The 14,574-nt window shown below is 41.9% G+C and overlaps 1 protein-coding gene across 1 annotated transcript; it reads right to left on the bottom strand.

Moving 5' to 3' along the window:
• Positions 1-2,119: 2,119 nt before the first annotated feature.
• Positions 2,120-3,073, bottom strand: LOC128094451 (olfactory receptor 13A1-like). The gene has a single exon (XM_052712846.1). The coding sequence runs from the start codon at positions 3,053-3,055 to the stop codon at positions 2,120-2,122; it is 936 nt and encodes a 311-aa protein (XP_052568806.1). The 5' UTR covers positions 3,056-3,073.
• Positions 3,074-14,574: the final 11,501 nt, after the last annotated feature.

Here is a 14,574-nt window from a genome sequence, read left to right on the forward strand (position 1 = left end):
GTGCTGTAGCTTAAATCACAGGCATGAAATTAATAATAGAAGAAAGGGCACAAAACATGACTTAAAGATGAAGCAAAGAGTGTCAAAGAAATCCACAGGCAAATTAGACCCGGGCCAATGGTTCACAGATGTTACTATTTGTTGTCACCATAATTGAATCCAGAATCACCTAGGACAGTGGTTCTCAACCTTCCTAATACTGCAACCTTTTAATACAATTGTTCCTCATGTTGTGGGTGACCCTTACCATAAAATTATTCTCATTGCTACTTCATATCTGTAAGTTTGATACTGCTATGAATCATAATGTAAATATCTGATATTTCTGATGGTCTTAAGTGACCCCAGGTCGTTCAACTCTCATAGGGGTCATGACCCACAGGTTGAGAACCACTGACCTAGGAGCTCACCAGAGGACACATTTGTCCATGCAGTTGAGAGTGTTTCCAGAAAGAATTCACTGAAGCAGGGGATCTACTCTCTATGTGGGTAACAGCATTTCCTGGGCTGGGGACTAGAAAGCATGGGCTAAAGGGAAAAGGAGAAGGCCAGTTGAGCACAGGTGCTCCTCTAAATATGTGTTCTGGGCTGCCATGATGGGAAGACACCCCCACTGTCCCCAGTGTCATAAAGCCCTGCCTCATGATAGACAAAGCAAAGAGCTGAGTGTCCATGGACTGAATCCTCTGAAAACATGAGACAGAGCACATGTTTTGAAAAGGTATTTTGGTCACAAGGTTGAAGAGCTAACTCATACAACATACCTGATTTGTATCACAAGTCCTGCTGTGGTACAGAATTTAAGAAGAATAAGGAGTAAGCTGATGAAGAATGTTCAGTCTGAAAAGGATGCAGCATCATCTCAGCAGCAGTTGCTGCAGATGCTGCCCTTTCTCCACTGAGTTGTCTTCCCACCGAATCTTAGCAGTGGTCTCAGATGCACTTCCCTTCCTCTTCCTACAGATGCTCTTCCCTTCCTCTTCCTGTCTTCCTCTTCCTCTTCCTCCAGATGCACTTCCCTTCCTCTTTCTGTCTTCCTCTTCCTCCAGATGCACTTCTCTTCCTCTTCCTCCAGATGCACTTCCCTTTCCCTTCCTATTCTCCTCTTTCTCTTTTCTACTATCAGAGAATTTTAAGAGTTTATCCAGGAGTAATTGGTAAACACAAAACAGACTCCATTTGTGTGTGTGTGTGTGCTTTTTGGTTTGTTTTGATATTGTTTTATGTTGCTGGTTTGGGTTTTTTGTACTTTGAGAGGCAGAGAGAGAGACAGAGAGACAGAGAAAAACAGAGACAGAGATAGGTTGGGTGAGTAGGAAAGTAGGTAGGTAGGCTCTTGGAGGAGTTGTGGGGGGAGGGGAAAGAATATGATGTAGAAAAAAGTTTTACCCTAGCATTTTTGCTTGTGATCTATTTTTTATGATTTTTAATTACTCTGTGGGGTAAGACTTTCACTGTACCCTTGGCATGTAAACATTCATCTAGTTTCCCCAAAACTTTTTGTTGGAAATAATTAATCTTTCCCAGGAGTTCGATTGTCATAAGCAAGCTGGACTCATCAATGTGAGTTCATTTTTGAAGCTTAAACTTAATCTCTGCTCCACAGATTTCTGCTTTCTCCAGCCCAGCTTTGACTTCCACAGCTCAGTAGGCGGCTGTGAAATGGAGAACCACTCAACTTTGGTCTTCCCAGGACACTGTGACCATGCTCGCCCCTCAAGTTTCCTTATGAAGTTTAGATTCTAAGCCAGAGTTCTGAAACAAAGCCCTGTGCTGTTTACAGGGCGGCACTGGAGGAAAGGGCTTTGTTTTGTGACTATCACCATTATCACCCACTGAAACTTTCCAGACTAGGAACATGGAATCTCCATTTAAATAAACTTTGCTTTTGAAATGGTTTGTACTAGTTAGGAGATAAAGCTTGAGTATTTGTTTACATTATATCTACAGAATTTTGTTGTTGTTGTTTTTGAGGTTACAGTAAGTACAGTTGTCCAGTCCTTGCATCAGAGAATGTTTTTCTAAAACAATGATAGGTACACCCCACTCCACAGGGCTGCTCTCAGGAGGGCATGTGTAGGGAGAGCCCAGGCCAGGAGAACAGCCTGCACATCTCCACTTAATGTGAGGAAGAGGGCAAGAGTCTCCCCAGAGCGAGCTTGACATCCTTGTTCCTCAGTGTATAGATGAGGGGGTTCAGGGTTGGACTGAGCACTGAGTATAGCACTGAAGATACTTTACTTCTTTCTGGGCTGTAGCTGGAAGCAGGACTGATGTAGGCACAGAACACAGATGAGTAGAACACACAGACCACGATGAGGTGGGAGGAGCAGGTAGAAAAGGCCTTCCTCTTGCCCTCAGCAGAACGCATGTGCAGGATGCTGGCGATGATGCAACCATAGGAGAGTAAGGTGAGGATGAAGTTGATGCCTCCATAAAAGGCATCTGCCACGAGAGTCATGATACTATTAATACGTGTGGAGCTGCAGGAGAGGAGGAGGAGTGGGGGGATCTCACAGAAGAAGTGGGTGATGACCTTGGGGCCACAGAATGACAGCCTTGTCATCAGACCAGTGTGGACAGATGCATTCAGAGCACAGATGGACCACACACCCATGGCTAGGGCCCCACACAGGTGTGGGCTCATCCTAGAGCTGTAGTGCAGGGGATGGCAGATGGCCATGTAGCGGTCATAGGCCATGACTGTGAGCAGCAGCAGCTCAGAAGACAAAGACCATAGAAGGAAGAAGAGCTGGGCCATGCACCCCTTGAAGGAGATGGTGTTTTCATCAGATACTAGGCCAAGCAGTGCCTTGGGTAGCACCGAGGAGGTGCAGAGAATATCCATGGTGGCCAGGTTGCACAGGAAAAAGTACATGGGACTGTGGAGCCCAGTGCTGGAGGTGACCAAAGCAATGATGACAATGTTGCCTAGTAGAGCCGTTGTGTAGAGGGACAGGAAGCAGCCAATCAGGAGCAGCCGTAGTCCAGTGTGCTCTGAGAACCCTTCCAGCACAAACTCTGTCACCATTGTCTGGTTGGGACTCAACATCATGATGGAGAGTATCCGTTTCACAACCGTGTCTGTTGGCTCCTGAGACAACACGACAGTTTACCACTTCAAAGTCTTGTTTCCAAACTTGGTCATCTGAAAATTCTCTGCTGTCAGAAAGGGAAGGAGTTAATATATTTCCATCATAGAACCCTCTTGTCTTTTATTGTCCATATCATGCTGTTGGGAAACCATATATATTTTATTTACTTTTGATATCCCACCTAGAGACTTTCCCTGTGTAGATTTGGATCAACAGGGACATCTGAACCTACCTCATCTTCTTGAATATGTGGGCTGAGTGGAACATCCCTTAGTCAGGACCTGCTTATGCTTTACTGCTCTGTCACCTGTAAGCACTGTGTTCTGCACACGGTGCTGGAAACACAGCTGTACCACTCTCCTCCACAGCAGGTATTCTTCACAGCATGACAATTTTGGATGAACGTACTGAGATGACTCTTCTACCTTTCTTTACATTTGGCCTCCTAGCTTTCCAGACACTTTGTCTTTTCCGATATTTGGAGTGGTTTCTCTATTACGCATTTCAACCTGACAAGTGTCATTCGCCATTGCCAAGCAGCCATGTATATTCTGAATTTTACTTACTGTGGTCTGTGACTTCTAATTTGGTTGAAACTGTCCTGACTCTAACATATTTCAAATCTGTTACTCCAGAGAGCATTTCTCAAAAGCCAGGCCTATAAACCCATAGTACTTTTGTGGTCTTTTTGTTGCAATGAATCATAATACCTTCAAAGTCAATAAACTCACAACTGAAGTCACTGCCACTATATACAGATGTTTCTTCATGGTTTCAGTAGCCTTATACAAAGCTCACCCTCAGCCACACAGTGTTTCTAGGTGCTTATTCTACAGAGCACAGCTCCTTCTCTCTGACTCATTGTCTTCCCTTTAGTCTAGACCTATGATAGATCCTCAGTAGGTTCCTGTTCCATGAGCCAGGAATAGTGTTATGCATTCTCTTCCCTCTCTCATTCAACTTGTCTGCAAAGCCTGCCATTATAAGTTTCCCAACATTATAACTCATGTTTTCAATATGTTCGGCTGTTTCATAATTTCTGGCTTCTTGTCATTTTCAACATTTCCAGGTTCCTCTTCAGCAATCAAGGACTACAGAGTAGCACCTGAAGATAATTGACCCTTGGCCCTAGTTCAAATTCACTGTGTCTCTCCCCAGTCCTTCAGCAAATCACACTCTTTAGCTTGCCATAGGAGACTCATTGGATGTCCCTCATTAGCCTTTTCCATAGGTGCCTTCATGAGTTCATATATGAACACACTCTGCTCCTATTTATAAACATGTTTGTGGCAATTACTTGCAGTGCTACTTCATTTTTTAAAAATCACATTTTTATCTCATGTCTCTTTTCCATAGTAAGGTTCACAATCTACTTCTCACCAACTTAGTAGTAAATGTTGAATTTTAAATATTGTATCTGCCTCCATTTCAAACTAGGGGTACTCAAATATAGCATTTACTCTGACAGTGTTATGTCTAACCACATCTCTCCCCCTCCCCTCTATTCTATTACACTAGAGAATGTCAATGCATAGTTTGGTATTGCAAGGGGTTCTGCAAAAACAGAATTGCAAAAGCGAATTCCTCTAATGTTCTTGGCAGTTTCTGGATCTGGCTATCTAATTTAACTACACTTGCAATTGTGAAATACTCCCCTGATAGTACTAATAATTTGTGTGTGATATTAACTTCCATTCCCAGGGTGCACCTCCCTCAGAGTACAGGAAGTGTGATCAGGATTGACCATAGGTTGAGCTAGAGGGAAAGATTTAATAATAATTGCAACCTGTGAATAACATGTGCTGTATGGTAGAACTCTCCTAACATCAATAGCACATCTATAAAAATTGAAATGGGTGAAAAATAACTAACCAATTTCTTTATATATATATATATATATATATATATATATTATAATTAACTTAATTTCACATATCAGCCACAGATTCCCCTGTCCTCCCTCCTTCCACCCACCAGCCCTTCCCCCCAACCCACACCCCATTCCCACCTCCTCCAAGGCAAGGTCTCCCCTGGGGAGTCAGCCCAGCCTGGTAGACTCAGCCAAGACAGGTCCAGTCCCCTCCTCCCTACAACAAGGCTGAGCAAAGTGTCCCAGCATAGGCGCCAGGCTCCAAAAAGCCAGCTCATGCACCAAGGACAGGTCCTGGCTCCACTGCTTAACCAATTTCTAAATAACATACCTAAGAAGAAATGTAATAAATAGGGTGATTTGAAGACCTGGACACATGTCAATGCCCTTTTGGACAACCAGTTTTCTTTCTTTCTTTCTTTCTTTCTTTCTTTCTTTCTTTCTTTCTTTCTTTTTATTTTAAAATAAATTTATTTATGGTTTTTTAAAAAATTTTAATTATTAAGAAATTTTCTTTTCATTTTACATATCAACCACAGATTCCCCCTCCTCCCTCTCCCCACCTCCCAGCCTCCCCCTCCAACCCACCCCACATTCCCACTTCCTCCAAGTCAAGGTCTCCCATGGGGAGTCATCAGAGCCTGGTACATTCACTTGAGGCCAGTCCAAGGCCCTCCCCCCTGCATCAAACCTATGCAAGGTGTCACATCTTAGGCACTGGGCTCCAAAAGCCTGCTCATGCACCGGGGGTAGATCCCAATCCCCGTCTGTGGGTCCCCTAAACAGTTCAAGTTAAACAACTGTCTCGCCTATCCAGAGGGCCTAGTCCAGGCCCCTGGAGGCTCCACAGCTATTGGTCCACAGTTCATGGGTTTCCACTGGTTTGGTTGGCCATCTCTGCACATTTTCCCATCATGATCTTGATGTCCCTTGCTCATAGAATCCCTCCTCTTGCTCATTGATTGAACTCCTGGAGCTCGACCTGGTGTTTGGCTGTGGATCTTTGTATCTGCTTCCATCAGTAACTGGATGAAGGCTCTATGATGACAGTTAGGGTGTCCACTGATCTGGTTACTGGAGTAGACCAGTCCAGGCACCCTCTTGACTATTGCTAGTCGTCTAAGGTGGGGTCATCCTTGTGGGTTCCTGGGAACTTCCCTAGCACCCTGTTTCTCCCTATATGGACACCTGTTTTATTTCAAAGACGTAAAAACTATACACTGGAGAAAAGACTGTGCTGGTCAAACTGGAGTTACATGTAGAAGAATGAAACTAGTTCTTTATCTCTCAGCCTGGACAAAATTCAACTCCAAGTGGATCAAGGACCTCAGCATAAGACCCAAAACCCTGAAAATGACAGAGTATAAACAGGGAATGTGCTTCAACTCATTGTCACAGGAAAGGACTTTCTGAACAAGACCATAGCTGCACAGGCACCAATCTCAATAACTGAAACCTGGGCCCACATGCAACAATAAAACGTCTGTGCAGGAATAACATCATCATTTGAATGAAGAAGCAGCCTAAAGAATGGCAAAAAGTCTTTACCAACTATACAGCCAAGGGCATTAATATCTAGAATATACAAAGAATTCAAAGTTTAAACAGAGAAAACAAACAATCCAACTAAAAATGGAGAATGGAATTAAACAGAGAATTTTCAAAGAGGAAACACAAATAGCTGAAAAACATTAAAAAATATTCAACACTATTTGCCATCAGAGAAATGCAGATTAAAACTACTTTGAGATTAAATCTTACCCCAGTTGGAATGGCCAAAATAAAAATTAAAAAGCATATGAAGCACAGGGACAAACATCCAAACGAAAGGAAACACATGAACTATGAACCAATAGCTGAGGAGCCCCCAACTGGATCAGGCCCTCTGGATAAATAAGACAGTTGATTAACTTGATCTGCTTGGGAGGCATCCAGACAGTGGGACCGGGTCCTGTCCTCAGTGCATGTGCTGGCTGTTTGAAACCTGGGGCCTATGCAGGGACACTTTGCTTAGCCTGGGAGGAGGAGACTGGACCTGCCTGGACTGAATCTACCAGGTTGAACTCAATCCTCAGGGGAGTCTTTGCCCTGGAGGAGATGGGAATGGGGGTGGGCTGGGGGGAAGGTGGGGGGGCCCGGGAGGGGGGGAGAACAAGGGAATCCGTGGCTGATATGTAAAATTAAATTTAATAAATAAATTAAAAAAAGCAAATGACAGAAATGCTGCCAAAAATGTGGGGAGAAGGAACAATTGTTCACTTCTAGTGGGTGTGCAAACTGGTACAGCTACTATGGAAATCAGTGTGGAGGTTTATCAAAAAGCTAGAAGCAGATATAGTACATGTTTCAGGTACACCACTCCTATGCCTGTACCCAAAGGACTACACCTCTTAATAAAGTGACACTCGCTCTTCTGTGGTCATTGGTGCTCTATTCATAGTAGCCAGGAAATGGAAACAACATGAATGTCCATCATATTAAGAATGGATAGTGAACTTACGATACTTATATAATGGAACATTACTCAGCTGTTAACAAAAATAAAAATTATGAAGTTTATATGAAAATGGTGGATCTGGAAGCAACCATCCCAAGAGAAGTAACCCAGATGAAGAAAGACAAACATCACATGTGGATGTTACCTTTTAAGCTTCAGATATAAGTGTCTTAGGGTTATGATTGCTGTAATGACACACCATGACTAAAGCAACTTGAGGAGGAATGGGTTTATTTGACTTACAATTCCACATCCCTCTTCATCAGTGAAGGAAGTCAGGGCAGGAACCAGAGGCCATGGAGGGGTGCTGCTTACTGGATTGCTCATCAGGAATCTCTCAGCCTGCTTTCTTAAGAACTTATAAAATGAGCCAGCAAAATAAGCAACACTAAAAGCCTTTTGAAAAATTTATCTGTAAACCTAGTACAGCCCAATATTCATAAAATACATTCTTATACAGATAAAAAAGAACTTATGTGGAGTTATCTTATAATGGGGGAGGGGTAATACCTCTACTAGACACCATATGATACCAAACAAAACTCTTATCGGAGGAATGGATTACCTCTTTCAGAGATGTTAATCACTGGATCCCATTGACCATCACACCTTACAGGTTATTGTTATTGCACTTGGCTAGCCTTCAGAATATGATGGTAGGACACTATCACTGGAGACACCACTTAACGGAAACTCTAAACATGGAGAAATCAAGTGGGTACTGACTTGAAAGCTTCACCCCTACTTGCTAGCTTTTGCAGTTCTGGAAGATGCTATGTACACCACTTGAGGAAGAAAATCATCATCAATCTCACCCAGCTCAGAACTCTATAAACTATAACAGCAGTATGCTTGGCAAGATATGGCCACTGCATCAGTGATGCAGGAGTGGCATAATGCGCTGGCTTTCTGGAGCCCATTGCCTATGGTGGGTGCCTTGCTCAGCCTTGGCACAGGGGAGGGGCTTGGTCCTGCCTCAACTGAATATACCAGGCTTTCCTGACTCCCCATGGGAGACCTTACCCTTTTTTAGGATGGGACGGGGGTTTTGGGGGGAGGAAGGCTGAGGGGGTAGGGAGGAGGGATGAGAGGGGAATCTGTGGTTGGTATGTAAAATGAGTAAAAAAGGTTCTTAAATAAAAAAATAGAGTGGTACAAATGTTATGGAGTAACTAGCCACTTTCTGACTGAGTTTAAGGCTCACTTCATTAGATGGAATCCATACCTGGTACTGTTAACAAGGCCAAGAATCTGTGGTTAGATAGATCATAGGTCTAAAGAAAACCTACTACTTCTTCCTACTAAATAGACACAGTGTTAAAAAGACTTCTAGTGATTTACTGCTATACCCATAGATCAGTGCATCATACAACCCTCATCAGAGATACTTCTTCTTACAGTAGATAACAATGAACAGAAAGGCTTATGATTGGTCAGTGTGCACAGAATAAGAAACTTTGGGGTGCTCAGACCTTATTGGATGTCTAGATCACTCTCCACAAGACTTGGAAATCTTCATGGAAGGGGAGAAGGAAATAAGATTGTAAGAGCCACAGGTAGTAGATGACTTTATTTAGACAGAAAAATAAATTCTAAGGCTCTGCATCATATAGTGTCTACGATAGCAAAAAAGAGAGGAACTGAAAGCTTGAGAAGACAGATGACAAAGTTACAGAAACACAAACATTTACTGAGAATGTATGTAAACATATTGACATATCAGCTCACATCCCATCAACATATGCAATGATTTCTTGTTACAAGTAACAGTATTGACTGACAGCACTCATGATAGCTATTGTTATTCATAATATCAACCCAGAAAAATATATCACAGAAAAGAAAGATGTAAACAGAGAACAATGTGGCTGGAGTCCAAAGTTTAAGATGTGCAAAATAGCTGTTCACAGTGCAGTTATGTGCTTTCATGTGGAGGGAAATGTACTAAAAAATGATCTGTAGCAGAAAATGCACATCTGTTTTACCTCTTAATTATTGTGACCTAAACAAGATCATTTAGAGAACTTTCAGGATCATGAAAATGTCCTGCATCTTTATGGAACTAGGATACATGAAAGAAAGCACTCCTTAAAACACAAAATAGTTTAAAAAATGCAAACCTCTTCTTTAAATGCGCCTTGAAAACGATAAAGAAAGATTACTTTAACTTTTAAAATTTTCTTTAACTAAAGCCTGGCTTGAAAATGTTTTAAGTGTGTTAGAGCAAATGGGATGCATATACAGAGTAATGGGAGCACACACTTTAAGGTGGAGTCAGGAGACAACAATAAGAAAGTGGAGAGGGTGTGACCTCTGTGGAATTAGATTATTACTGGGGAGGTAATAATGGAGAGGACATGTCACATGGAGACATGTCTTCTGAACAGTGTACTAATGGCAACATCTACACTCATGCATTCATTTGTCAGCAATGAGAGATAGAATGTGAGTGTGTGCACAGCACCAGATAGGTCTAGACTGAACACAGGAAAATATCAATGATTCCTTAGCTTGTGTGCTGAATTTTATGATAAAACCTATACCAACCACATTGAAAAATAATATGTTCCACTCAATTTTACTTTGAACACTTAGAAGCAAGAACAGAACAATTACAACGAACATCTGAAGCCTGATAAACATGATCTCTCAGAAAAGGGATGAAGGGCTTGTTCAGGGCCTGGACACAGACACTGCAGTAACAACTTGTAAGATCCTGTAGTGCCATGATGAATAATGAGCTCCTGTCCTAGGAGATCGGCACCATGATGGTTTGAGAACCCTGAAGCACCAAGAACTGGAATAACTCGTGACATCAGACAGGTGCCTAATGCTGGGATTCCCAAGTCCACATTGAGACTGGCTAGCACACTGGAGGGAGCTTTGCTCTTGATTCTGTGATGGGCAAAGGTTGGATTAGACACAGGACTTTCACACAGTCTCAGCTCCCTGCAGTGGATGTGCCTCTTCATAGGAAAAGTACTAACTTCATCTGTGCTCCTCACCAAGTGGTACCAGTTGCTGCTTCTCATAAGTATCACACCAGGCATCCCCTGCAGTGTACCATGGAGGAGCCTCAGTATCTGTACTATCATAGAAGATAAACCACAGAGAGAAGAGGATGGTGGGAACTCACTTTGGTGGACAATGACTGTCATTTTGTCTGGACTGGCCACCTGGGGCATGCTGTGTACTGGTATATCCAACAACCAAATGCAGAGCTTTTCTGTGGGATACTTTGCATGCATGATAGAGAGGAGAATGACACTTCTGGAAAACCACAGGTCAACAGTGAGGCTTCATACTTGCTGTGTTTAATAAGCAATATTTTGATGCATGGCATTCCTACCAGCCTAGCAGACAAGGCTATCTTATTTAGATGTGATATTGTCATACAGAGGGAAAAGAATTAATTTGTTTCCCAACTATTCATCCATGTACACTGTGAAGCAGAGAGACAAGCTGCACCTACCTGAGCACTCTTTCTATAATTCTATCATGCTCTTTTGGGAATTAAGCTTTCATTGCTAGTGTGCCCGGTTGTGCCTAAGTGGACACGGAAGAATCTAGGACCCAGGTGGGGAGTTTGTGGGAAGCAAATTCACTACAGCCACACGTGGCTACATGTAACTCAGATCTCAGCAAGACTGACTTGATAACCTTCAGAAACTGAGCCTCAACCAGCAGCTAAGCTGCTGAGGATCCTCACCATGGTCACAAATGGAGTGTCTGCAGATTCCATGGTCTGTCCAGAAAATTTGGTGCAGGAAACATCTACACGTACTTCCCTGTCATCATAGTCCTCCGCTTCTTTGGCCATTTTATTGATACTTAAGGATAGACATCAGGAATTGTTTCTTTCGGTGACTCCCAGTCATGCCAGCCAAGCTTTGCAGCAGACAGGGCAAGGATAACACCTATAGGGCTGGGCTGGTGTTTTTAACTCCATGGAAGGTGAAGGTCATTTCTGCCCCAGAAGAGTGGACTCTGGACAACAGGGCAAGGGAATCCCTTCTGTGGCATTTTACCATTCTCTGTATGACATGGCCAAATAAGACGATATTTAAGTCCTTTCTAGTCATCAATATAGATCCTAGATTCATCTAAATCTGTTGGTTTCATTTCTAAATTAGTGTGAGCACTGTGGGTTTCAAATGAGTAAATATGGTTTTGAACATAAGGCAAAATAACAGACATGAATAAGGTCTTTGATCATAATTAGACGCTAGACATTCTGCTGTCTATACAGTGGAGCATGAAACCAAATCTTTCTGTCATCTTCTGTCCTTTGACCCAGCCCTCTTCATTAAACTCAGGACTCATTGAGAACACAGCTATCCTGTGTGCTTGTCCCTCTGTGCTGATTTTCAAGGACTGGGACAAATGTCACTTTTATAGTGAGATACCTTTTTGCTTGGGAGTTCCATTATTAGCCTGAAGAATCACACAGTAGAATATAAGCCTTCACTCACCTTTCCTTGTCCCAGTGAGTTGAGGTGATGGGTGGGTCTCACACAGTGAATACTGCTGACCACAGATTCTCATTTCCTGCAAACATGGAGTCTTTAGTGTCCCTCTGAAGCTCTGTCTTCCTTCGTGCTGAGTGGGAACTGACCTTCAGAAATTCCTGTGATATTCTGAGACCCGGGGCAGCTGTTTGTCCTGGTGCCTCCTGGGAGAGAATCTCAAGGAGAAAGCTCTTAGGATCAATTAAAGAAAGCTCTTGGCTTCATGACCCAAACTCCCTGAAGACTGGTGTGGAAGAGGGTGGTCAGGGGAGTCTCATAGTGTGGGTAGGAGCAGTTCACCCTCCACACCCTCCCTTCAACACCCTGCACTCATCTCCCAGAGTGTCTTTGGGATTTTCATGTTCTGTGTGGAAGGTCTCACCGTGGTAGCAATGGACTCCTCTGTATTCTGCTGGGAGTGCTTCATCTGAATTTGACACACGTGCAATTCTAAGTATGTTTTACTCTCTGCGCCTCCCCTTCCTATTCCTACATCTAAGCCTTTCAATGTATTGTTATGAATTAGTATAATCAACACTTACATTCTATTTGCTACATTTTTTAAGCCCTGAGAATATACATGCAGGTAGCATTATACAGGCAGATCAAGTTTTATTTAGTAATATAGATGAGTATACATATCCTTATATGCATTTAATATAATTAGTAAATAAAAAAGGGACATGAATTTGAAGAAGAGTGGGGGTTGGATATATGGAATGGTTTTGATGGAGGAAATGTGGGCAAAAATATTATAATCAAATTATAATCTCAAAAATTTCAAAGAAAAAATTTATTCAAAGTTTTAGATGTCATCAGATCCATTATAAAGGAAAACTTAAATAAAACCAATTTAATTACAAGTGTTAACTGAAAAATATTTTTTTTCCACACAAAATATTCTGATTCTGGTTTCTTCTCCCCATACTACTCTCAAAGCCTCCCACCCACTCAACTCCATGCCCTTTCTTCCTCTCTGTCTTTAGAAAACAAACAAACAAAAAGCGAATAAAATAAAAATCACACTTGGGAGGCAGAGCCAGGCGGATCTCTGTGAGTTCGAGGCCAGCCTGGACTACCAAGTGAGTTCCAGGAAAGGCGCAAAGCTACACAGAGAAACCCTGTCTCGAAAAACCAAAAAAACAAACAAACAAACAAAAAAAAAACAAAAAAAACCAAAAATCAACAAAAAAAGAACAAACACAAGAAACAAACACACATGACCAAAGTCCATAAAAACACAAAACCAGCAACCATAATATACAAGCAAAAGGCCAGTAAGACACATAGTTGCCCAAGCAAAGAAATATGAGAGAAAAAGTCTGAGGAAACACCATTGAGCTCATTTTCTCTTGGTCATCTACTGCTGGTCATTGGGCCTACCTGCAAGTGAGGTTTATATATATAGTCATACTCTCTTGGTGAGAATGGATCTTCCCTGAGTGTTCTAGGTCTCTCACTATTTGCACATTGTACAGTTGTGGGTTTCTGTATTTGTTCCCATGTACTGCAGGAGGTGGCTTCTCTGAGAATGACTGAGTGAGACACTGATCTCTGCCTATAGTAGAATGTTGTCAGGAGTCATTTATTTGGTACTTCCCTTTTGCAGAAATGTAGTATATAGTGTTTCCCTTGGTCTCTGACCTATTTCAGGTTCTTGGTCACAAGAACAGCGTCAGGCATGGGTTCCATTTCATGGAGTGGTACTTAAATTCACTTAGATAGTGGTTGGTTACCCCTAAAACTTTTGTGCCATTGTTACAACAGTTTATCATGCAAGCTGGTCACCAATTTATTAAGATTAAAGGGTTTGTAGTTGGGAGGAATTTATTCTTCTCTTTCGAATTTCATTATTTCTTGTTTATTAATACCTGAAAAGATTTCAGTGTGTAAACCTACCACTAATTTTATCCATTCACCCATTGACAGACATCTACGGTGTTCCACTTTCTGGGATTTATGAATAAAGTAGCACTGACATGGATTAGCAAGTGTCCCTGTGGTAGAATGTAGAGTCCTTTCGGTACATGCCCCAAATGGTAAGCTTGATCTTCCCAAGGAGCCACCACACTGATTTCTATAGTGGTTGTACAAGTTTGTACTACCACCAGCAACGGATGAATGTTCCCCTTACTCTACCTTCTCACCAGGCTGAGCTTTTATTTGTTTTATTGATCTTAGCAACTCTGACTGATGTAATATGAAATCTCAAAGTAATTTTAATTTACATTTTCCTGATGACCAAGGATGCTGAACTTTTCTTTAAGTGTTTCTCAATCATATGTGCTTCATTTTTTGAGAACCCTCTGTTTAGTTCTATACTCAATTTTTAAATTGGGTTGTTTCTTGATGTCCAGTTTTTGAGTTCTTTATATATTTAGGTATTAGTTTTCTATCAGTAGTGTAGTTATTAAAAAAAATCTTTTCCAATTCTGTAGCCAACTACTTTGTCTGAATGATGGTGTCCTTTGCCATACAGAAGCTTTTTGGTTTCATGAGGTCCCATTTGTTAATTGTTGTTCTTAGTGCCTGTGCCATTGGTGTCCTGTTCAGAAAATCTTTGTGCCAATGAGTTCAAGATTATTCCCCACTTTCTCGTCTTTC

This window comes from Peromyscus californicus, unplaced genomic scaffold (assembly GCF_007827085.1).
Source record: "Peromyscus californicus insignis strain IS unplaced genomic scaffold, ASM782708v3 Scaffold_4__1_contigs__length_199733344, whole genome shotgun sequence".
Taxonomy (NCBI): domain Eukaryota; kingdom Metazoa; phylum Chordata; class Mammalia; order Rodentia; family Cricetidae; genus Peromyscus; species Peromyscus californicus.

Excerpts from the sequence above, each read along its gene's own strand:
- LOC128094451 (XM_052712846.1), bottom strand. The coding sequence starts at position 3,055 with ATGATGTTGAGTCCCAACCAGACAATGGTGACAGAGTTTGTGCTGGAA.